The sequence below is a fragment of the Aulonocara sp. 'chitande type north' Nkhata Bay genome, linkage group LG23 (genome assembly GCF_057382095.1).
Source record: "Aulonocara sp. 'chitande type north' Nkhata Bay isolate Kocher_YH1m ecotype deep benthic linkage group LG23, A_spYH_male_GT1.1, whole genome shotgun sequence".
Lineage (NCBI taxonomy): Eukaryota > Metazoa > Chordata > Actinopteri > Cichliformes > Cichlidae > Aulonocara > Aulonocara sp. 'chitande type north' Nkhata Bay.
In genome coordinates, this window is record NC_141365.1 from 41,970,340 (window position 1) to 41,994,551 (window position 24,212).

The 24,212-nt window shown below is 39.8% G+C and overlaps 1 protein-coding gene across 3 annotated transcripts; it reads left to right on the forward strand.

Annotated features, from left to right (window-relative positions):
• The first annotated feature begins 17,594 nt into the window (after positions 1-17,594).
• On the forward strand, positions 17,595-22,891 carry LOC147302470 (interferon-induced protein 44-like). 3 transcript variants are annotated; one of them, XM_086282287.1, is made up of 9 exons: positions 17,595-17,642; positions 17,787-17,822; positions 18,579-18,611; positions 19,421-19,454; positions 21,141-21,336; positions 21,577-21,729; positions 21,808-21,979; positions 22,079-22,179; positions 22,387-22,891. In XM_086282287.1, exons 2-9 carry the CDS (start codon positions 17,807-17,809, stop codon positions 22,564-22,566), a joined length of 885 nt encoding a protein of 294 aa, XP_086138413.1. In that variant the 5' UTR covers positions 17,595-17,642; positions 17,787-17,806; the 3' UTR covers positions 22,567-22,891. The 3 variants fall into 3 exon arrangements, with proteins under 3 accessions (XP_086138413.1, XP_086138415.1, XP_086138412.1); XM_086282289.1 differs by lacking the exon at positions 22,079-22,179; XM_086282286.1 differs by lacking the exons at positions 17,595-17,642; positions 17,787-17,822 and having other exon boundaries at positions 18,548-18,611.
• Positions 22,892-24,212: the final 1,321 nt, after the last annotated feature.

The following is a 24,212-nucleotide window of genomic DNA, read 5'->3' on the forward strand; positions in this document are numbered from 1 at the left end:
AATATTCTGGTATTTTACAAGCTAGACTTGTTGTTTGTTTGTTTTTCAAAGAGAATAGATGAACACTATCCGCACACACTGTGAAACTGAAGATTCTCTTTCATCTTTCACTTTGCCTCCGGCTTTGTCCTGCAGAATGAATATTTGGCTCAAGACAAAAGGTGAGCCGATCAATTATTCCTCTCGCAGAGCCTGGGTGCTGTTGTGAAAAGCGTTGACATTTGAGCTTTCCAGACGACATCTGCAAATTTATATGCCTTCTATTGTGTGAGGCAGCCAGCCTGTATCAAAGGCTGTAAAAGGCCTTGTCAATTTCGTAAGGACAACTCCACAAAGACTCCTTTCTTGTCTGTTGTTATGGGAATAATGCTTTACGCTGGTGTCCTGCCAAAACCTCTTGGCAATCTGGCCATGTGATGTTATTGATTGCATTGATATCAGGTATCTACCATGGAAACCATCACACTGTCAGTAATGTGTTGTGAAACATCAGAAAATGCATATTTGGTGATCAGCTTCAACAAAAATGTCTTCACAGAGGCTCTGCATACAAAATGTGTACGGTAAATATCTTTTCTCTGACTTCCTGAAGTTCAATGAAACCACTGATAATCAGTAAATAAACTCTGTCTGTGCCATGGAGTCTGGAGAGGATGAGGTTAGTTAACTTTTTACCCAGTTGATGTTTCTGGTTTTCATACTCAGGCAGAGATTTTTCCCTAACATCCACACTGAATGCGTCACACCTTGTGTTCAGTTAAGATGTTTGCTTGGGACGCATTTTGATCTTTATCAGGACTCTTTGCTCTTTGATGAAACCTGCTGTAATTAATCTCAAAACATACCTGTGCAGCCCCAGGCTATTCCCACTCCTGTGAAATAAAACTTGGAGATCCCAGAGAGACACAAACCAGGTGTGCTGTGGCACATTGTGTAACAGCTACGTTGAAACAAGTCTCACCCTGTGGTGGAGGCTGGGAAAAGCTGAGTATGAAGGTGAGTCCTTGATGATCATCTATGTCCAATTGCGAGTGAATCCGAGTGAATGAAATTAAATCAATAGCGTCACCTCCACTCTTTGCCTTGGCAGAGGGCAGTGATGTACTGCTGGGACACAATATTTTCACAAGCTTAAGTGAGGCTAAATGCAGGGACGCTTGCATCAGCCACTCTGAGGTTCAGCTTTCCATTTCACCTCAGTCGCTTCCAATTCTTTGTATATCATGTTGGACCAAGCATGAATACCAACGCTAAATGCCCTTTGTGCAAGCACATGTAATGCATATTTAGTGTTTTTATTTTACGTTAAATAATCACTTTAGTAAAGTGTAATTTGACACAGAACCCAAGGATTGACGCTTCAGCTTTGTCGTTTAGCAGTGCCTTTATTGACAGTAGTGATTACTGTGGTTTCGGGCTTCTGCCCAGGACGCCAGCACTCCTCTGCAACTGTCACTCTCTTCTGCTACGTCTCACTGCAAGACAAAAAGAGTTGCCCTTCATCAAACCAGTTCAGCACACCTGCTCTTCCCCGCCTCCACTCCGCTCTGTGAGCTCACTGCATCACCCCTACTCTGCAGCATTCTTGCAAGCAGACTAGCAGTTAAAGTAAACTAAATTCTCTTCTGGGACACCCAGATTATAAACAGATTATAAGAGAAACCCAGGGTTTTTTCTTCAATAATGAATAGTAAGATGTTCTAGCTTTACGGAGGGCTTTCTCATAAGGCAGCAAACTATTTCTCCATGGCTAAATGATGATCATCTAAATATGTGATATGCTATTCCCTCTCCAGCTTATGAGTTATCTGCCTGAAGTGCGCGTTTGAGAAATATACCTGGGAGTCAAGTACTTCTCATTTGAAACTCTTTTTTCACAGGAGCTACAATATAAGTACAAGATAGGTACAAGAACAACATTATTGACCTCTGTAGGAGTAGAAGTCAGGCAGCTGCTTTGTGTTGGTACAAGTATGAAATACAAAATCTGGGAAATACTGGAGCCAAGAATAGTTTTGCACTCCTTGCTCTGTGTTCCCAAGTTTATGTACTAGGGAAAACTACGCAGTGCGTAAACTTGGGAACATGGAGCAAGGAGTGCAAAACTATGATGGTAGGAGATGACAAAGGACAGTGGAAGATGGAGACAATAAATGCACACTGGATAACAAGAATTTAGGCACCGAGTGGTACCCAACCCTGCCGGGGAGGTGTCTGAGAAGACTAGCTGGCGATGAGTCACTGGAGTTATTCACTGGAATAATAAAACTAAGTAGACGAACTACATTACAAACTGAAACTACGGAGGATATGATAAATACTAAAGGAAACTCTTAACCAAAGTATGGTCAAACTAAAACACAATAGATTCTCAAAAATACAGGGAATCACAAAAAAAAGTCAGTGAAAAAGAAATCAACTAACAAAACAGTGCAGACATGTAGTGTGAGTTGCAAAGAAGAGTGTGTTGAGTTCCAAGAGGGACAACTACATCAACAAACACAAGATTTTGTCATTTAAGCGAGGGGCTTGAGTGATTTTTCTTCCCCCAGTAGCAGTGCTAGAAATGTGTATGTTTGCAAGGAAAAACAAGAACCTTTAATATGAGATAGTGCTGAGAAATTCTAAAGAAGGTGTTACCTTTCCTTTTTATGTTCGAGTTTTGTTGTATCTGTTTGCAGTCTTGGTTCAAACATAGCTGAACGCCATGGTTTTGTTAGCCACTTCTATAGGGCTGTCTGCAGCTGCAATACGCCTTCTTTTCATTTGTATTGTGTTCTTAATGTTAAGCACCTTAGTCAGAACTTCAAAGGACCATATAAATAAAGTATCTCGGCTGGGCTTGGTGTATCTCTGCTCGTGAATGTGTGTCTTGTACTACAAGCTGGCTGGAATTCAGTGACCTATAAACAACTATTTAGATACTTCTTTCACTTTTCATTAGTGAATGACCTACATTTAAAATAAGTCATTGTATTCAACATGGTAAATATTTGTTGTTGCCACTAACTACAGCATGTCTATAAAGCTGAACCATTAGAACCATTAATACAAAAGCAACTTTGTTTGAAAGTGCTTTATAAATAAAGTTAATAATAATAATAATAATATCATCATCATCATCATCATCATCATCATTATTATTACTATTATTACTGTAAAGTACATAAGTTGAGAGACTATCAAAATAAAACAGGAAGCCTACTCAAAAACTGACTAAACACGGGAAACCTAACAGAAACACAGACTAGGCACAAGGAACATACAGTAGAAGAAAAGGAAAAACTTGAAAATAACAAACAAAGACAACTATGAATACAAAATCACAACAGAGCGGAGGTAAAAAGGCTAAAACTGATTGAGCTGTAAAAAACCCAGAATTATGATACAAGTGAGTTTCTGATTTTAAGAAATAGATGTTAGTGACACATACAAACTAAAAAGCTATGCAGCTACATCTAATCTAGCTGCATAGCTAGATTAGACTGCCATCAGATAGATTAGACTGCCATCAGATAGAGGGAATAATAGAAGTCACATGACCCAAAGAGAAAGTGAAACAGCATTTATAGATCCAAACTCATACTTGAAAGTCATACAAATCCATCAGCTGAAACAAAACCAAGACACACCAACTTCACAGCACAGTTGGACATTCAGGTATGGTAACACTGTGTTAATAATCCAATGCAAGAAATACATTTATTAAATTATTAAATTGACTGGACTGAGTCATCTCTACCATTTGGTTCAGATGTGTCAAGTTAAAAGAATTTAGTTTCTAGAAGAATTTAAATAATTTACTGTTTTTTAAATTTACTGTCTTTTCTGTTTGTTTAATTCACAATTAGTTGATGACAAAAAAAAAACATGGAGAAAATTAAAAATATCTTTTGGGGTAAGCATTTTTTTTCATATCATATTCATTGTTGGTGGTTTTCTTGCCACCCTTTGCCGTTAATATATTGTCATACTTGTGAAGCCCTCAAGGCTTTCAAGTGTAATATTGAGCTACATGAATAAAACTAGCTTGACTTCACTCAACTGTTTAGAAATGAGGAAATGCTGGAGACTCAAGTGATCTTGATCTGAATTTGTTATAGATGTTAAATTATTTTACAGTGGAATAGTTACTATGATGTCCTTTGATTTGAAAGTGGCAAAAAGTAACATTATATTTGACTTGAAGAAAAAAAAAAAACCTGCCCAGAATATGGAAAAGTGTTGCTAACATGTTTTTACTTTGTCATACTTCAATTGCAGGAAATCGTTCATCTTCTCGTAAGAAATTTAAATTATGATGCAAAATTATTTAGCGCTGAAGACAAAACTTGAGGCTGTTACACACTGGACAAGTAAAATCCGTGCAAATATTTCCTGGGTCACAAATATTTTTCGGACTCATCTGTTCTTTACGCAGCTGTTCACACTGACAGTTTGAGCTGAAGAATTCCAGGAAGTTTTTTAAAAAAAAGGTGGGATTGATTAGAGGCAGAGCAACTTTACTGAAATCCCGAGTAAATAGTGGAATTAATTCTTTGTCCTATTTTTCAGATCCAAATACCTGATCAGGCCACTGGGTTTGACAACAACTGTGATCTTAACCCACATGGCACTCGTACTGAATACACAGATGGAAATAGTCACACGATATTATTTATCTTGGACACACAGTTACACGATGCTCTGGTTCAGTCGGCTCTGTGAAATGATTTCTCTGCCTCCTCAGATCTGGTCCCAACTCTACCAACAACACCTCAAACTGTCCCACTGACATCCTGAACTATGTACGAACACACAGCTTCAGCTCCTGGATCCAATCATGAAATTCTCCCTGCTGCTGCTCTCTTAGTTTCCTACTTTTCTGAGCTTGTCATTGTTTGAAGTCGGCTTCATTTTTAGTTTTCACAGTTCGTTTATTGAGGAGGAATTGTCCTCAAAAGCACAACGTGTTCAGTGTGTAACAGCCTTAACACATAATGATGTGTAGTTGCTCTTCCAGTGTGACTCATACAATTAACATTTTCCATTTACAGTGTTAGAGGTAGAAGCAAGGAGTATACCATGGGGGTGAGTATTAAGGGTTACTGCTGAGGTTACAATGCCACAGAAATTCACAGTTTCACATGGTGATGCAGAAATCTATATTTGGTAATTTCATGCTGCTAAAATTGCAGGGAGTAGAACACAGATGTCAGTCTGTCTCAGTAGTACACCCCTTGAAGGGTTTTGTTTGTTTATTTTATTAATTGGTGTTTGTTCATATTAGTATGGTAAAATGTTAAACTGTAAGTGTAAACTGAATGCTGTTGTAATTTTCTGAATGAACAGTGAAAGAGAGCGAGACCTGCAGCTTGTCAGAGATTACAAGCCTCACAAAGATGTCCAGCATCTCCAAATTCTGCTTTATGGACCACCAGGTGCTGGAAAGTCCAGCTTCATCAACTCTGTGGACAGTGCTTTAAGAGGCAAAATTGCAACTCGAGCTTTGGCAGCAGCAAACTCTGGCGATAGTTTCACCATTGCAGTATGTATCTATTCTTATCACAATTGCTTTTAGATGCATGCATGAAAATACATTCATTTCCTTTGAGGTTTTCAAGGACTACAGGGATGCACTGCAGTGGTAACTCCTCTGTAGACGTTGAACTATAAGTAGTATTCAGAAAACTGTTCTCTGAGACTTTAGTATATGGCACTGTAACACCTACACATTTTGCTATTTACAGTTCAGAACATATAAAATTCAGAGAGAAGAGCAAGGAACATTTTACTCTTTTGTCTTCACTGACACCATGGGCCTTGAGAGGGGAGCTAAGGGAGGAATTCATGTGGAAGACATCAAACTTGCCATGAATGGACATGTCAAAGAAGGTTACAAGGTATGACATCTTTATTCAGATGCTTGTACACAGTCTGTGATACATAAACTATATCATGCAAAAAGGTTTCAGTGAGTTTGATTTTTGTTTACTTCCCCAGTTCAATCCCAAATGTCCCTTGTCTGAAATGGATCCTAACTACAGAGCCTCCTCCACTTTAGATGACAAAGCCCACATTCTGGTTTTAGTCATTCGTGCTGACTCAGTGAGCATAATTGATGATAAAACTGTGATGAAGATGAAAGATGTCAGAGCAGCAGCTTGTGACAAAGGTGAGAGCAGATGTTGTTCTACATGTATGATATCACAATTTGAAATAGTAGAAAAACATGAGACAATTAATGATATTTGAGGAACTTTATAACTCCAGTGTGTTCAGTTAAGTAACTCACAAAAAATAATCAGAATACATAACACATAAAGTTATTTTCAGTTCATCATTTCATTTTTAAGGTCTGCTTTCAAGTCACATTTATTTTCTAAAGCCATCCTTAATTTAATGTGTTAGCTGGCTCTAGCCCTCTGACCCGGAGTTGGATAAGCAGAAGAGAATAGATGGATGGATGTTTTATGACTGAGGTTTTAAACCCATAGAAGTATCCAGATATGAAAGTCCAAATCAGGTTAATCTTTCATCCTTCTAAGTCTACTTTTTTAGGTGATGGTAGATTGGAACAACTATAGTGCTACCTGTAACTAAAATATCAAATGTATGATTGGTTGAAAAGCCAATCAATTTAACAGTTACTTCTCTCTGTATTCAGACATTGTTGTTGGTGATGAGACCCACCACTGTTGTGTCATATGCAAACTTGATGATGTGATTTAAGCTGCACTGTGCAGTACAGTCATGTGTTAGCAGGATGAACAGCAGTGGAATAAGCACACAGCCCTGCGACGATCCTGTACTCAGTCTGTGGAGGTTTTATTTCCTACAGAGACAGACTGGGGTCTGTCAGTTAGGAAGTCCAAGATCCAATTGCAGAGAGTGGTGTTTAAGACAAAGGATCTAAAAAATCACCCAAAACACATCAAATCTGAGTATGACATTTTTTTTTTGTTTTTTGTTGTTTTATCTTTTTTTACTGTAAAAGATTTGCAGTTAATATATTGTCATATTTGTGAAGCCAGCAGGGCTTTATTTGTAATATTAAGCTAAAAAAACAAAACTAGCTTGACTTGACAAACAGTTTTGAAATAAGGGAATTCTGGACACTTATAGATCTTTGCTAAATTATTTTATAATGGAATAGTTACCATAATTTACTTAGATTTGAAAGTGGCTAACTTAATATTTCATTTGACGTGAGGAAAAAATCAAATGACTTCTGTTAGAGTGAATTGTTAAATGTTGTCATTTTATGCTTGCCAACTCTGATGAAAGGAATTCCACTGTCCTTCCCCCCAGATTCTCGAGGTTCTGGTTGGGGGGCTGTAATGTTTTATTGCAGATACCTGGCCAGGTCGCAGCCCCAGGAGAGAGGTCTGCTGAATGAGCGAGTGTGTTATTCGCCCAGTTCCTGTAGCAAGATGGCGCCGGTGTACGTGGCTTGCCGTCCTCGGCTACATCTGCTTCGCTGCTTCTTACCCTCTCTACGCTCTTTATGGACCTTGGCATTGTATTTTTTTATCCTTTTAGTTGTATGCGCATCTAATGGCTGTGCACTGATTACATACGACAGGCAAACACTTTTAAATCTAAGACTCTCTCATTCCTCTCGGCCTGATCCTTGCTGGAACCTGAGTGACGCCACCGCGCCCCGACCGGTCCCTCCGACCGGCTTCCTCCATCTATCTATTCCGAATCTACACAAGAAACGCTATAGGAAACGCGGTAGAAGGAGCGGCCGTCGCGTTCGCTTCAGGCTCTACTTTAAAGCCAGAGCCACTGGCTACCCACATGCCAGCCTGGATATCTTATCTTCTTTCCCTCCTTCCCAGGAGCGCTCTGATGCTAAGTTGCTCACCCACCGTTGGATCTGCTTGGCCGACCACAAAGTCTACCCTGCGATTCCTGTGGCATGTTCTCCTGCTCGGGTTTGGATAACATCGCTCCAACGCGGCGTTTGCCGAAACAACCTAAGTGTCCTACGACGCACCACCCGTGGCGACTTAGCCCCTAGGATACGGATGGCATTGCTTAATGTCAGGTCGCTGGTCAATAAGACCTTTTTTTTAAATGACTTCATCTCCACTAATGGGATTGATGCCTTATTCCTGACTGAAACCTGGATTCGTCCTGGTGAGTTCATCCCTTTTACTGAACTTCTTCCGTCGGACTGTGTTGCTTTTAGCTCACCAAGGCTTACTGGTAGGGGTGGCGGCGTAGCCTCGGTTTTTAAGAATTCGTATGCAGTTCGGCAGCTACCCTCACCTACCTACTCTAGCTTTGAAGTCTAATTATTGGAGATGACTGCATCCACGACCACACTCTGCGTGGTGGTTTATCGACCGCCTAAATATAGCAAATATTTTATCACGGACTTTGCTGATCTCCTAGGCTCCGTTCTTTTTAAGTATGGTTGTGTTCTCATTGTCGGTGATTTTAACATACACACTTGCTGTAAGGATGACTCATTTGCTAAAGACTTCCTTGCCTTAACGGACTCTTTTAACCTGGCTCAGTGGGTTAATGACCCAACGCATGTTAAAGGACATACTTTGGACTTGGTTTTCTCATATGGTCTGGACATTTGTATCAAGGATATAAGTGACGCTGGGATCTCGGATCATTTCCCAGTTATATTTGATACTGGCTTATGCACTAATGAACTACATCCTGCGGCTCCCCTTCGCCCGCTACGTGTAATTAATGCTGAAATGATGTCAAACTTCTCTATGTCTTTCTTGGATTCTGCATCTGTCACTCTCGACTGTTGTTCTTTTCACTCGGTTGATGACTGTGCTAATTCCTTCCTATCGCTGATTTCTTCAATCCTTGATACTGTTGCCCCCATTAAGATGAAGCGCCCTAGAACCTACTCTCAGTGTTGGCTTAATGACACTACGCGCGCCTTACGTCGCGTGTGTCGGCGCGCTGAGAGAAGGTGGAAAAAAGATAAACTTCAGGTTTCCCATGACATGCTACGGACTAGCCGCTTAAAATTCCAAAGTGCTGCTAAAACGGCCAAAGCGTCCTTCTTGTCCAAAATCATCCTGGACAATGACCATAACTCCCGTACCTTATTTAAAATTTTTAACTCTGTGGTTAACCCTTCTCCGGACATGCCTTTAATTCATTCTCAGAGTCTTTGTGAGCGATTTCAAACTCACTTTTAAAAAAAGGTCTCATCTCTTAAGTCCTCCCTTCCCCCTGCTTTATATCCTCTCCCCATTCCTGAGTGCATTTCAACTTTCCACCAGTTTGAGCCTGTGTCACTTTTGACTCTTAAGCGGCTAGTTGCTCAAATGAATAACACCAATACTGTGCTTGACATTCTTCCATCTTGTTTAGCTAAGGACTGTTTTGATGTAATCGGACCTAGTATCCTATTTCTTATGAACTTTTCCTTGCTCTCAGGCTGTGTTCCTTTGTCCTTTAAGCATGCTGTAGTCCACCCGATTCTAAAAAAAAGAAATTCTGACTGTTATGACCTTTCAAACTATAGACCGATCTCTAAGCTTTCGTTCTTGTCCAAGATCCTGGAGAGACTAGTTCTCTCCCAGCTCCAGGCGTACTTGGACACGAACAATATTGCTGAGAAATTTCAATCTGCCTTTAAGCCATTGCATAGCACTGAAACAGCATTGGTTAGAGTTCTTAATGATATTCTTGTAATCACTGATACTGGACGCTCTATGGTCCTAGTTTTACTGGACCTCTCTTCGGCCTTGGATATGGTAGACCATAACATTTTATTACTAAGACTTGAGCACACTGTGGGTATTAGAGGCACTGCCCTCGACTGGTTTAAATCATACCTCGCTGATAGATCCTTATCAGTTCACTTAGGCACCTTCTCCTCTTCCTCCGCTCCGGTCTGTTGTGGTGTGCCTCAAGGATCAGTTTTAGGCCCTATTCTCTTCTCATTGTATTTGCTCCCTCTAGGTGCAATCTTTGAAAAATACAATATCGCCTTCCACTTTTATGCCGATGACATACAGATCTATTTTGAACTTACTGACGACCTTGCTGTGTCCCTGCACTACTTTCAAGAATGCATGCGGGAGGTCAAAGAATGGTTCCTGAGTAATTCCCTCGTTTTAAATGATAAGAAGACTGAGATTGTGGTGTTCAACAGTAAAATCCCCCGTGCCCAACTCTGTGCTGCCCTGGGTTCCTTTGCTAGTTTTTCTTGTGACTATGTCAGTAACTTGGGTGTACTGCTGGATAGCTCGCTCAAACTCGATAAGCAAGTGTCTGCTGTAGTGAGATCTAGCTTCCACCAACTGCGCCTTATCTCTAAGGCTAGGCATTATATTCCGCATGAGGACCTGGAGAAGCTTATTCACACTTTTGTGACCTCCAGGTTGGATTATTGTAACTCCTTGTACTATGGTCTTCCCTCTTCTCTTCTTCTTAGACTGCAAACAGTCCAAAATGCAGCAGCCCGCCTTTTAACTGGTACCAGGAAATTTTGCCATATTACCCCTGTCCTAGCTAGCCTGCATTGGCTGCCCATAAAGTACCGTATTCAATTTAAAATATTACTTCTTACTTTCAAAACTATTAATAAATTAGCGCCAAGTTATCTTAGTGAACTTCTCAAACCACATACTCCTGCTAGAACACTCAGATCTGCCACTCAACTACTTCTGACCCAACCCAGATCTCGACTGAAGTCTCGGGGTGACCGTGCGTTTGCTCTGGCTGCCCCGGTACTGTGGAACACCCTTCCTCTCGACCTCCGCGCATCTGATTCCATTGCACTGTTCAAAACGATTAAAAACCCACTTATTCAATCTTGCCTTTCCCTCTAGTTAATATTTCTTTTATGATTTTATATCATGCACTTTTATGCTCATTTAAATTCTTGTTTGCTCTGTACCTGTTGCTTTCCTATGTATTAGTGACAGTTATCTGCTTGCATATTTAGTACTTGCTTTGGTCCTATTTCTATTATCCTCCTCCTATACTCTATTTTACTTGTTAAGCACCTTGGTATACCCTTGGTTTTTAAGTGTGCTTTATAAATAAAGTTTATTATTATTATATTATACATCCTATCTGGAAGATCTGTTTCTTGTGATGTTGCTCCTGCTTTTATGACCCTTTGGTCAGCAGGAGGTAACACACACACACACACACACACACACACACACACACACACACACACATTCTTACAGAAGTTCACACATATACATACGATGCCTTGTCTGGGCGTTGCTTTGCTGTGATGTGTTTTGTGTGAACTGTCTCTCAATAAAAGGCAGCTTTGGGGTCATTTTTTTGGTGGACACAGACGAGGCCTCCCTTGCGCGAGTAATCGATCGATCGACTGTATTGTTTTCTTCATGACGAATAAGTCTCTAGAATTAGCGGGGCTTGTGGAAACACAGACCCAACAACTTCCTACATTGTCTTTTTTGCATGTACCCCCCCTCCACCTGCAGGAAATCGCTCAGTAAGTCCTGCTTCACCTCTTTGTAAGATGTTTAAAATATGGTACAAAATATTTAATCATGAAGACAAAATTAAATGCTTTTACACACTGGATGTGTAAAATCCATACAAATAATCCTGCACAAAGAATATTTTACTGACTTATCTATTCTCTATCCAGCTGTTCACACTAACTGTTGGAGCTGAAGAATTCCAGGAAGTTTGGAAAAAAAAGTTTCTGTAATGATTGCAACACCCGTCCCACATTCTATTGAGAGGGGCCCTGGGTTCCCGTTGTTACTCTCCTACTGATACTCCCTTTTTAATACTTATAGTATAAAATATGCAATAAAACTACGCTATATGGAAATAAACCACACACAAGCAGGTCAATTAGAAAGTTAACTCCACTTTAGTGAACGATTACTTAACAACAACACAAAAGACAATAAGTAAAATTAATAAAGTTCGTTAAACAATGGTAAGGTATCTACCTCAACAGAAACAAAATAATCAAATAATATTGTGGGCCCACACACACTCTCACCAGCACACACACACCTCAAGTGATACAGTCTTTCTGCTAGCAAACCCCTCGTTGCAGGCCTGAGTCGTGGCTCGGGTGCGTTGGGACCTAAAACAATGTGGTCGCTTCACTCATTGCCAAGCAGTAAAATAAAAAGCACGTGCAAACAATAGTACTCACACCTCCCAGCACCCCCGCCCCAACAGACAACAGAGAACGGGGGTGTGTGAAGCCTCCAAACCTCCCTCCACCCGCTCATATGTAGTGTTGAGCTCCCCTGCTGACCCCAGTAGGCGCCCCCATATTCTGCAACCCACCAGGGAAAGGAGGCCCAGGCCCATCCGGACCAGGGCCCAGTTCAGCAGCACTGCCTGGCTCCACAAAGCCCGGGACAGCCCACTCGCTCCACCACAGAGAAAACTGCACTCACCCCGTCATCCACTCATCTTCCAGACTACACAAGACAATAGTCACCCAGACTGAGATCTCCTATATTTCCCCCTCCTGCAGAGTGAGTTTCTGAAGAGAGGAGACCTCCTGCAAGATGTAACAGCCTCCCCCACCAGTCGAAGAGCCCCCCAGGTGGCACGATGCACTGGCGGCACCCTGCGCCAGGGCTGGGCCACCTTACACCCACCCGCCCACAACCCAGGCGACACTCCAACCAGGACCCAAACTCCCAAGGCCCAGCCAGGGCCCCAGCCCAGAGACGGAGCACCCCCAGACCCACCCATGGGCAGCCAGGCTACCAAGAGAGCATGGATATAATTGTCTGGTGTATTGGTTTGACAGTGTGAGCAGTTGTTGGTAGACGTAAAGCCTATCTTGAACATCCGATGACCTGTAGAGTGTACTCTATGTAGTATTTTGTATTGAATTAATTGAAGACTGGGCTTTCTAATTAAATGAAAGGTTTTTAAGCATGTCTGAGACCAGATGTTTTGTTCTTAGTTAACTGATAAATCTGCTTCCCATTTCGCAATAGGAAGTGATATTGATTCATCTGTTTTAGAAAGTATTCTGTATATTTTGGAAAGTAATTTTGGGGGGGGGGTTCTTACTTTTCTCAGCTTGCCATCGTTTGACGTCGACTTCATTTTAGTTTTCACAGTCCGTTTATTGAGGAGGAATTGTCCTCAAAAACGCAAGGAGCTCAGTGTGTAACAGCCTTGAAACATAATATTTAATAAATATTAATTTAAAATGTTACCCTTCCAGTGTGACTCATACAATTAACATTTTCACTTTACAGCGTTAGAGGTAGAAAAGAGGAGCATACCATGGGGATGAGTATTAAGGGTGTGGTTAGAGAGAGGTGTACTAGAATTATTAAGACTAACCCTTTAATTTCACCAATTCTATAAATCCTAGAGTCACATTTCTTATTATTACAGTTACTGTTAGAGGCTTGCATGAAAAACACATTTCCTGCAATATTTTCTAGAACTACAGGAGTGCAATGAAGTGTTAACTGCTTTGTAGATGAACTATAAGTACATTTACAGTACAGGACATCTCAAACTCAGAAAGAAATGCCAGGAACTTGAGATGTAGGTTGGATGCTGTACACAAATATGTCCGGCTTTCCGACCCTAGTCAGACTGTTACTCATGAAACTGGTAAGTTTACCTTCTCAGCTTTGTGTTTAATTGTTTCCATTTAAAATAAGTTCAGCCAGCCAGGCTGATACTTTGTTACTACTGCCAGTGTGAGAGTCGCAACATTGTAGCAGTAAACAGTGTAATAGCATTGCTTTACAGACTGTTTCAGTTGATTGTTGTTATTGTGTAGAGCTTGTTGTGTGTTGTAATTAGTACTGTAATATCTACGCTGTCTTTGCAAAAAGCCACATATGTGAGCCCACGTGTCACATGTATTTAAATGTATTTAAGTGTATTCTTAAGAGGGCAGTTTCTATACAACAATGACAATTTCATCACATTTAACTATGATTGTGGGTTTATACCATATTGTATTATCTGCCTCTGTCTCACAGTTAAGATGATATTTTCTTGTTTTTTTACCTGAATAATTGAATATATGAATATATTTATATTACTATTTCCTACTTATACCAATTTCATATTTCTACTTGCCAGTGATGGTGTGTGCCTAAAGTGTGGCAGTGATAAACACAGTTCTCCAATACCGTGTCATTATATTATGACCGTACATTATTACAATGGGACAGCACTGAACCACGTTCCAGAGACAATGGGTTATATTGGATCTGCTATAATATGAATCAAAAGCATGTTGGGTGATTCCCTGATAAATGTTTTCTGCTTCCATGTATATTATATCCTTATATGAAAAATTAATATATTAAGAAAACCTTACCAGCTTGTACTGTAAGTTGCCAAGTTGAAGAATACGTTGAGTTCTAGAGCCACAAATACATCTTTAGATGGCAAATCGTTGAAGCTAGAATTTAAGCATGTGTATAGCAAGTGATTTCCCTCCCAGTAACTTTAGTGTTTGAAATGTGTTGGATTGTTTGCCACAAAAATTAAGGACATTTAAAATGAGATACTGCTGAGAAACTCTAAAGAGGCTTATAACAGATATAACACAACTATGTTATAGCTGTGTTATATATGTTTGCAGTTTTATTTAAAAAAAAACAGTTGGCAGGTTTTGTAAGCTGCCAAATGCTTCTATAAGGCCGTGTCTCTGCAACTGCAATAAGCATCATATATTGTTTAATACTTTAGATGCTGTTGTTGATTTTCCACAGACTGCACTGAAAACTTTTCAAATGTCTTTGTGGATAAGGTGTCTAATATGAGAACTCAGATATCACCATATGCCATTTACCCATCATCTTCTTTTCCCTGCTCTGCTGCCTTTTATCAGTTTTTTAAGCCTGTGACTTTACCTTTTTTATATGAGGTTGTTGGTCAACAGAAGTCCTCGGGTTCCCCACAGATGCAGTCCCACCCTGACTATTTAAAAGAGGTGATTTCTGCTTTGGGGCCAGTTCTTGTTAGCAACAGCAGCTTGTCCTTGACTGTAACTCCAAAAGACTTTAGGCTTATGTGCAGCACTTTGTGACTCTGTCGAGAAAGGTGCTATATAAATAAAATTGTATTTTCATTATTTTATTTTATCATGTAACCTAATTAGAAAGTCTGGCCTGGCTTCCAACATGATGTCCAATTTTAGAGCAATCTCCAAGCTACCTTATTTCAAACATTTTGGGAAAAAAAAGAGTCTATATTATATATTATATTATATTATTATAATATCTTTTTAAGGGATTTTAGTCTGGTTTAAATTTTTTTCATAGGACAGTACCTGTACTACTAAGGGTTTTTAATGACATTCTTTTAGCTACAGATGGTTGGAATTATTTGATCCTAGTTTTTACTAGATTAATAGCCTTTGCTACAGTGGGTCACATTATTCTGATATTTTGTTTGGAACATTTTGCACGCATTAATGGCACTACCCTGAATTGGTGTAAGTCCTACCTGGCTGAAAGAACATTTTGTTATCTTTAATAGATTTAAGTCATCATGTTCTCCTTGTCATGTTGGGTACCTCAGGGCTCAACCCTTGGGCCCCTGCTATTTTTATTAAATCTTCTTCCCCTGTGCTCCATGTTTAGAAAGCATAAATGTGCTTCCCAGTTTTATGCTGGTAACAGTCAGGTGTATATGCCCGTTAACTTAGAAAAACCTTAAATGTCTTGATAAAGTAAAAGTTATTACTGGTGGGTCTCCTCCTTTAGATTTGGGCCTTCTTACACAATACAAAACATTTTGTCACTAACCTGGGTGTCAAAATGGACAGTGATTAAAAGCAATTCAGTGCTGTGGTGAGAGCGAGTGTCTTCTTTTTTATTTACCATATACAATTGGTCAAACACAATCTTCCAGACTTCATTTTAAAATTCTGTAGTTTATTTTTAAGTCTTTAAATGACCTTGCCCCACTCTCTGAGCTCTTACAGGTGCACTCACCCTCCTAGTCACAAATGTCAGCTAAGTTGTGGAATTCACTGCCCTTGCATATTACACATGCTTCTGCACTGACGTTTTTTAAGTAACTATTTAAAGCCCACCTTTTTTCATTGGCCACAGTGAGAGAGTTGACTTTAAAAAATTTTTATTATTATTAATGAATTTGAATTTCTATTGTGAGCTTAATGATGAGCATTTTAGCCAGCATATTGTTTTAAAGCACTTTATAAAAAGTGCTTTGAAGCAAAAAACAGCTAGGCTTGGCTGGGCTTTGCGTGTCTCTGCTAATGAATGTGTGTCCTGTACTACCTGTAGAACAAGTTGGCTGAGTGGCTGGATTTCACTGACGTATAAACAACTCACGCTCACCTACTTCTTTCACTTTTCAGAAAGACCTACATTTAAAAAACATCATTGTATTCAACTTGGTAATCATTTGTTATAGTCATTAACTAAAACATTTCTATGAATCTGTCATTGTTTAGGGGGGATTAGTAGTAATGGCCATATGACACCGATGCTCCAATACAAGCCTCCAACTCCAATTTGTATTTTCCTTGAACCACTGCTTCAAAGCTTACTTTAATGCCGGAGGGCAGACAAACAAACACTTGGCCCGTGATGTCTCCTCACGTCTACTCCACCTTGAATCTGCTTGAAGCAATTGATACTGCTACACGAGATTCTTTGTAACATTTTATTCCCATGTGAATGTGTGTTTTCGAAAGCTGGAGAAGTTGCTAGCAAGAAACTAAAAACCAAAAACAAACCAATGTAAAAATAATTGTGATTAAAAGTCTTTAAATCCCGGTCCCATGTAAGATTAGTCACACCCCGCTTTAGTTACACAAGCACACCCTATCATCCCACCACATCCTGTTTCCAACTGCTTACAACTGCTACAATGCAATTGCTTTGGTTGTATTTGTATCAATCATAAAAACCGTTATTGCACTCAGCACATGATTATTGAGACATTGTTTTGCTTTGTCTTAATTTGCCACTAAAACCTATTTTCAATACAATTCATTAAGTAGTTCAATACTGATTCATTGCTTCATTTGCGCATCACTAGGAATTAAGAGGCAAATGCAGACTCCAAGACTGATTTGAGGAAATGAAAAATAAACCTTTGTGGGGCGATCATGGCTCAAGAGTTGGCTGTTCTTCTTGTAATTGGAAGGTTGCCGGTTTGGTCCCGGCTCCGACAGTCTCGGCTGTTGTTTCCTTGGGCAAGACACGTCATCTGTTGCCTGCTGGTGGTGGTCAGAGGGCCCGGTGGCGCCAGTGTCCGGCAGCCTCGCCTCTGTCAGTGCGCCCCAGGTCGGCTGTGGCTTCAATGTAGCTTGCCATCACCAGTGTGTAAATGTGTGTGTGAATGGGTGAAGGACTGAATGTAGTGTAAAGCACTTTGGGGTCCTTAGGGACTAAGTAAAGTAAAATACAGGCCATTTACCATTTTACAGCGCAAGCATCAAATCCAGGTGGATGAAAAAAAACAGGAGACAAAATTACTGAGGCAGACAAACAGTACAACATGACAGAGAACTAAAGAAAGCTATACAGGTACAACTAGAGTAGACTGCCATCAGATAGAAAGAATAACAGAAGTCACATGACCCAAAGAGAAAGTGAAACGACAATTTAAAACCCAAACTCACACATCATCTTCATCAGTGTGAACAACAACCACGACACACCAACTTCACAGCACAATTGGACATTCAGGTACGGTAACATTGTGTTAATAATCCAATGCAGGAAATCCAGTCATTAAATTATTAATTTGAGCGGATTGAGTCATCTCACATTTGGTTCAGATGTGTTAAGTTAAAAGAGTTTACTTTTCTTTTCCGTTTGTTTTATTTACAGGTAGTTGGTAACAAAAAGACATGAAACTTTTTCAGTGTAAGTCATTGTTGTGACTTTCTTCTTTTTCTTTGTTGATTTGCCCTTAACACAGTTTGTTCAGCCCTCTGGGATTTAACATGTAACATTGAGCTACACAAATAAAACTGGCTTGACTTAACAAATAGTTTTGAAATGAGGAAATGCTGGAGACTCAAGTGATCTTGATCTGAATTTGTTACAGATGTTTGCAATATTTTATATAATGGAATAGTTACCGGGGCAGCACGGTGGCACGGTGGTTAGCACTGTTGCCGCACAGCAAGAAGGTCCTGAGTTCAATTCCACCATCAGGCCGGGGTCTTTCTGTGTGGAGTTTGCATGTTCTCCCCGTGTTTGCGTGGGTTCTCTCCGGGTACTCCGGCTTCCTCCCACCGTCCAAAGACATGCAACTTGTGGGGATAGGTTAATTGGATAATCCAAATTGTCACTAGGTGTGAATGTGCGAGTGAATGTGAGAGCGAATGGTTGTCTGTCCCTGTGTGTTGGCCCTGCGACAGACTGGCGACCTGTCCAGGGTGTACCCTGCCTCTCGCCCCATGACAGCTGGGATAGGCTCCAGCGCCCCCCGCGACCCTGGAAAGGATAAGCGGAAGCGAATGGATGGATGGATGGATGGAATAGTTACCATGATGTCCTTTGATTTGAAAGTGGCAAAAAGTAAAATTTCATTTGCCTGGAAAATCTAATGTAACCGTGCCTGAATATGGAAAAGTGTTGCTAACATGTTTGTAAATTGTCATATTTCAATTGCAGTTAAACGGCCAGCACGCCCTGTTTCACCTCCTCGTAAGATATTTTAAATATTATACAAAATTCAAACCTGAAGACAAAACAAGAGGCTTTTACACACCGGATCCGTGCAAATACTTCCTGGTTTACAAATATTTTTTGGACTCATCTGTTCTTTATGCAGCTGTTCACACTGACCATTTGAGCAGCAGAACTCCAGGAAGTTTAGAAAAAAAAGATTCAGTAATTGAACTTTGGGCGAGGTGAGACTGATTAGAGTCAGAGCAACGTTACTGAAACCCTGAATAAATCGCGGCATTTTTTTTTTTTTCAGACCAACCGATTCTTCCGATTTCTTGAATCTAAATAAAAAAGACCTGACCAACAAGCCCACTGCATTTGGCAGCTCTTAACTCACATGACACCTGTACTGAATACACAACCAGATGGAAATAGTCACGTGATATTATTTACATCAGACACACAGTTACATGATAATCCAGTTCAGTTGGCTCTGTGAAATGATTTCGCTGCCTCCTGAGATCTGGTCCCAACTCTACCAACAACACCTCAACAACAGCTGCCCCACTGACATCCTGAACTATGTACAAACACACAGCTTCAGCTCCTGGATGCAACCATGAAATTCTTTCTGCTGCTGTTTTCTTAGTTTCTTACTTTTCTCATCTTGGTATTGTTTGATGTCGGCTTCATTTTTAGTTTTCACAGTCCGTTTATTGAGGAGGAATTGTCCTCAAAAACGCAACGTGTTCAGTGTGTAACAGCCTTAACACATGATGTGTGACTCATTTAAAATGTTGCCCTTCCAGTGTGACTTTTATACAATTTACATTTTCACTTTACAGTGTTAGAGGTAGACGAGAGGATCATACCATGGAGGTGAGTATTAAGGGTGTGGTTCCTTAGAGAGGTGTACCAGAATTATTAAAAAATAACTCTTTAATTTCACCAACTCTCTGTGACTCTGTTAATCCCAGAGTCACAATTTTTATATCACGAAATTGATCTGTTTCAACTTGTTATAACAGCAGTCTGGCGAGGAAGGAGCGGCTAGCAGGTCCACCGAGCATGTTGTTGGGGGAGCCAGTCAGTTAAATCGAACAACAGACCTTTATTTGACATTAGCAACATAAGACCATACAGGCTAGGTCTCCAAGGCTCTACTCCGCCCGTACATACATGTGGGGGCATCGGTGCCAGCCTGTTATGTTATGTTATGAATGGTTTCTCTCGGAACAGACACACTAGCAGCATGAAACGTCTGCCACTATACTCACAGACACTAGGAAACTCCCACAACTACTACAATAATAATAATTTTCATTCTTTTACATGGTGATGCAGAAATGCTCATCTTTTTTTTTTTTTACAATTATTATAGATGTTTTAAGGCCTTCGAAAAAAAATAAGTCCAGTATTATAGAATGAAACCAAAGATCAAACCCTGTTTTCAGGTCCAGAACATGGGAATAGAGTAGCTGCGAGAGAATTCAACATTAATGAATCAATGGTACGAAAGTAGAGGAAGCAAGAAGAATGAGTTGAGTAAAGGTTGACTTATCTGTTTTGTTTCGCTTAATGCACCTTATAATCTGGTGCGCCTTATGGTCCGAAAAATACATTAACTTCTACCTTCCTTTGTCCAGAAGTCCAACTTTTGTGCGATGTTAGCATCTTCCTCTGCCTTTTGGGTGCTACCGCAGGTGCCTTTGACGGTGCGAAACGTTTAGTCGACAATGTTGGAGAGAAAACTTACAAACATACAGTACAGCACTTCAGAGTCACACTGCTAGCGATCGAAGATTTAAGTAAATTTGGAAAGCTGAACGCATTCTGTACTGGGACGAGACACGGGACGAGATTGATTGATGATCTAAGCCAATCAGTTCACAGAAAACAAGACGTTGTAAAAAAACAAACAAACAAAAAAAGCATTCAAAATTGCACAAAAACGAAAAGGTAAGCCGCGTTATAGCAAGGTACCACTGTAGTAGAAAACAGATTAGAACACTGATTGGTTTATTTGGATATTTATCACAGAGAATCCATCAATAAAATTAATAAAGCTTTGCTGTGGCTTATGTAATTTAGAGGTTTGCCATTAGATGTTAATGTCAGAACAGATTGCAGCAGATAATGTGTAAATGTATCAATACAAAGATTTAATCCTCCACTGAAGAACTGTGCTAGCAGAAAAATGTGTTGAATTGTGATTTCAAAAGATGAATCATTTTCATTATAGATCCACAGCACCTTTTGCTCTAATGTCTCCAACAGTCAGGTCAACGAGCTAGATGACATGTCAAATGCCCCTTTTATATAGCATCACACACTGAGGCAAAAAGCCTGAGTTATCAATAATAACCACCATCACGATGCTAATTTTCTCTGACTCTGGTTTTTGATATTATCAGACTAGACAATTCAAACCTGCCTATGTCAGTCTGGCTTGGTTGTACACCCCTCAAGTGTTTTGTTTGTTTTATTATTTTGTGTGTGTTCATAACACTGTTGTGTAAACTGTAAGTGTAAACTGAATCCTATTGTAATTTTCTAAATGAACAGTGAAAAAGAGCAAGACCTGCAGCTTGTCAGAGATTACAAGCCTCACAAAGATGTCCAGCATCTCAGAATTATGCTTTATGGACCACCAGGTGCTGGAAAGTCCAGCTTCATCAACTCTGTGGACAGTGCTTTAAGAGGCAAAATCGCAACTCGAGCTTCGGCAGACGCAACCTCTGGTGTCAGTTTCACTAATGCAGTATGTATGAGGATGTATCTATTCTTATCATAATTGCTGTTAAATGCTTGCATGAAAACACTCTCATTTCCTTTGAGGTTCTCTAGGACTACAGGAGTGCATTGCAGTGGTAACTGTTTTGTAGACAATAAACTATAAAAAGAGTGAAAAAAGTCGGTACAACTAGTGTGTAAATTATTCTGAAAACTGTTTAGGGTCTTTAGTATATGACATTATAAACACAATTTTTTACATTCACAGTACAGGACATATAAAATTCACAGAGAAAATCCAAGAACCTTTTATCCTTTTGCATTCAATGACACCATGGGCCTGGAGAGGGGTGCTGAGGGAGGAATTCTTGTGGAAGACATCAAACTTGCCATGAGTGGACATGTAAAAGAAGGTTACAGGGTATGACATCTTCATTCAGACACAATCTATGAAACTGTATCGTAAAAAAGGTTTAAGTGATTTTCCGTTTTTTCCCAGTTCAACCCCAAATGTCACTTGTTTGAAACGGATCCTGACTACAACAGTTCTCCTACTTTAGATGACAAAGTCCACATTCTGGTTTTAGTCATTCCAGCTGACACAGTGAGCATAATCAGTGTTGAAACTCGGAGGAAGATGAAAGAAGTCAGAGCAGCAGCTCGTGACAAAGGTGAGAGCAGATGTGGTTCTAAGAGCATTTATTATGTCTTAATTTGAAATACTAGAAAAACATGAGATAAAATGATTGCATTGCTTTCTGTATTGGCAGGGATCCCACAAATAGCTCTCATGACTAAAATTGATGAAGCCTGTCCTGAAGTCAAAAAAGACATAAAGAACGCCTACAAGAGCAAGCACATGAATAAGCTGGTATGTTCAAAGAAGTAACTTTCATGAGCTTGTAGACAGTTTACACATGAATGTAACATCTCTAATTCAGCTGTACATTTCAGTATATTTTTACAGAAACCTCAGCTGGAATCAGTACAAATAATTCAAGACGTAATTTATAATTATGTCACTGCTGCAACAATACGATTTCAGGTTTTTTAAAAATGTAATGTTGTTTAAACTTAGATGGACACAGTGAACGTGGACCTGGGTATTCCACTGAACTGCATCTTCCTCGTGAAGAACTACCACAAAGAAATTTACACGAAGGACAACATGGATTCACTGATACTGTGTGCACTGAAAAAGATCATTGACTATGGAGAGGACTACCTGAATGACCAGAATGATCCAGATGATGTGTGAGGGGGATAGAAAAAGGTGATTTTGCTTCACCATCATTACAATCACAGCCACACAAACAGTTAATTTCACCAGAAACTTTATCAAACTCATTTTTTTCTTGTTCTTATTTTATTAAACTTTTTGTTCTTTTGCAAATTAAATCCAAATAAACTTCAAAGAAAACTAATACATGTACTTTTTGTTATTTACTGTATGAAAAATGACAGCTATATACCTGTAACCTGTTGCCTCCTGTGTAACTCAAATAACTGATTTCAAGTCTCGATGTAAGACTGTCCTCTCTGAGTAAGTGATTTCTTGTTTCCAGAACTGTAATTAAATCTGTTCACTGAAAATAATGACGACTGACCAGAGCGTGTGTGTTTATTTGTTCATTGTATTTATTATATTGAAATAACATTGATAACGTTGGCAGTTAATGATATTTTAATCAGAATCAGAATACTTTATTGATCCCAATTTTTTGTTACAGCGCTTCATTATAAACAAACATTAACAAAGACAGACAATACACTAACTAAGAATAGCACAATATATACATGCATATAAAAGTCACTTATTAATAAATAGCTGAAAAAGGAAGAAGATGTGCAAGAAGGGTGTAGCTATTGCAGTAAACAGTGTGTTAAGTGGAGGAGTTGTACAGACAGATGGCCACAGGAATGATTTTCTGTGTCGTTCAGTGGTGCTTTTCGGTAATCTCAGTCTCTCACTGAACCTGCTCCTGTGACTGACCAGCATGTCATGGAATAGGTGGGAGGTGTTATCCAACATTGTCTTTATCTTGGACAACATCCGCCTCTCCGACACCACCTTTAGGACTTCTCCCATCTTTCTAACTCCAATGTGTTCAGGTAAATAAGTTCCTAAATGAATAATCAGAATAAATAGCACATAAATAGTTATTTTCATTTCATCATTTTCATTTTTAGGGTATGCTTTTAAGTCCCATTTATTTTATAAAGCCATCATTGTGAAGCATGTCAGCCGTGTAATAAACCTTTGACCTGTCCACGTTGTTCCCTGCTGTCCACCCTATTACAGCTGGGATAGCACCAGCACCCCCATGACCCTGAGCTGGATAAGCGGAAGAGGATGTATGGATGTATGTATTTAATGACTTAGGTCAGCGGTCCCCAACCCCCGGGCCTCGGACCGGTAGCGGTCCGTGAGTCGTTTGGTACCGGGCCGCGAGAGTTGAGGCTCAGGTGTGAAATGTATGGTTTTCAGGGGTTTTTTTCGGTTTTGAGCGTTATTTTGTTATCGTTTTTATCGTTGGGTCTTTTCACGTGTGTTATGAATAAATCTTCTTTTTTCGGTACCGGTACTAGTTTTATTTTGTTGTATTTATCCGCGACACCTTAAAGGCCAGTCCGTGAAAATATTGTCGGGCATAAACCGGTCCGTGGCGCAAAAAAGGTTGGGGACCGCTGACTTAGGTTATCAATCCATACATGCATCCAGGTAGATATACAAGTCCAAATAAGGAGTTGATGTTATTGTGTAGAGGTAATGTTTACCAGAGAGTGTTATCTGTAGTAATTACTGCTGTAATATCTACACCTGTTTTTGCAAACATATGTCAACCTACTGTTAGAGTGCCTCTTGAGTATTCGTTGGTCCACTAGAGGACAGTGTTGAGCCTC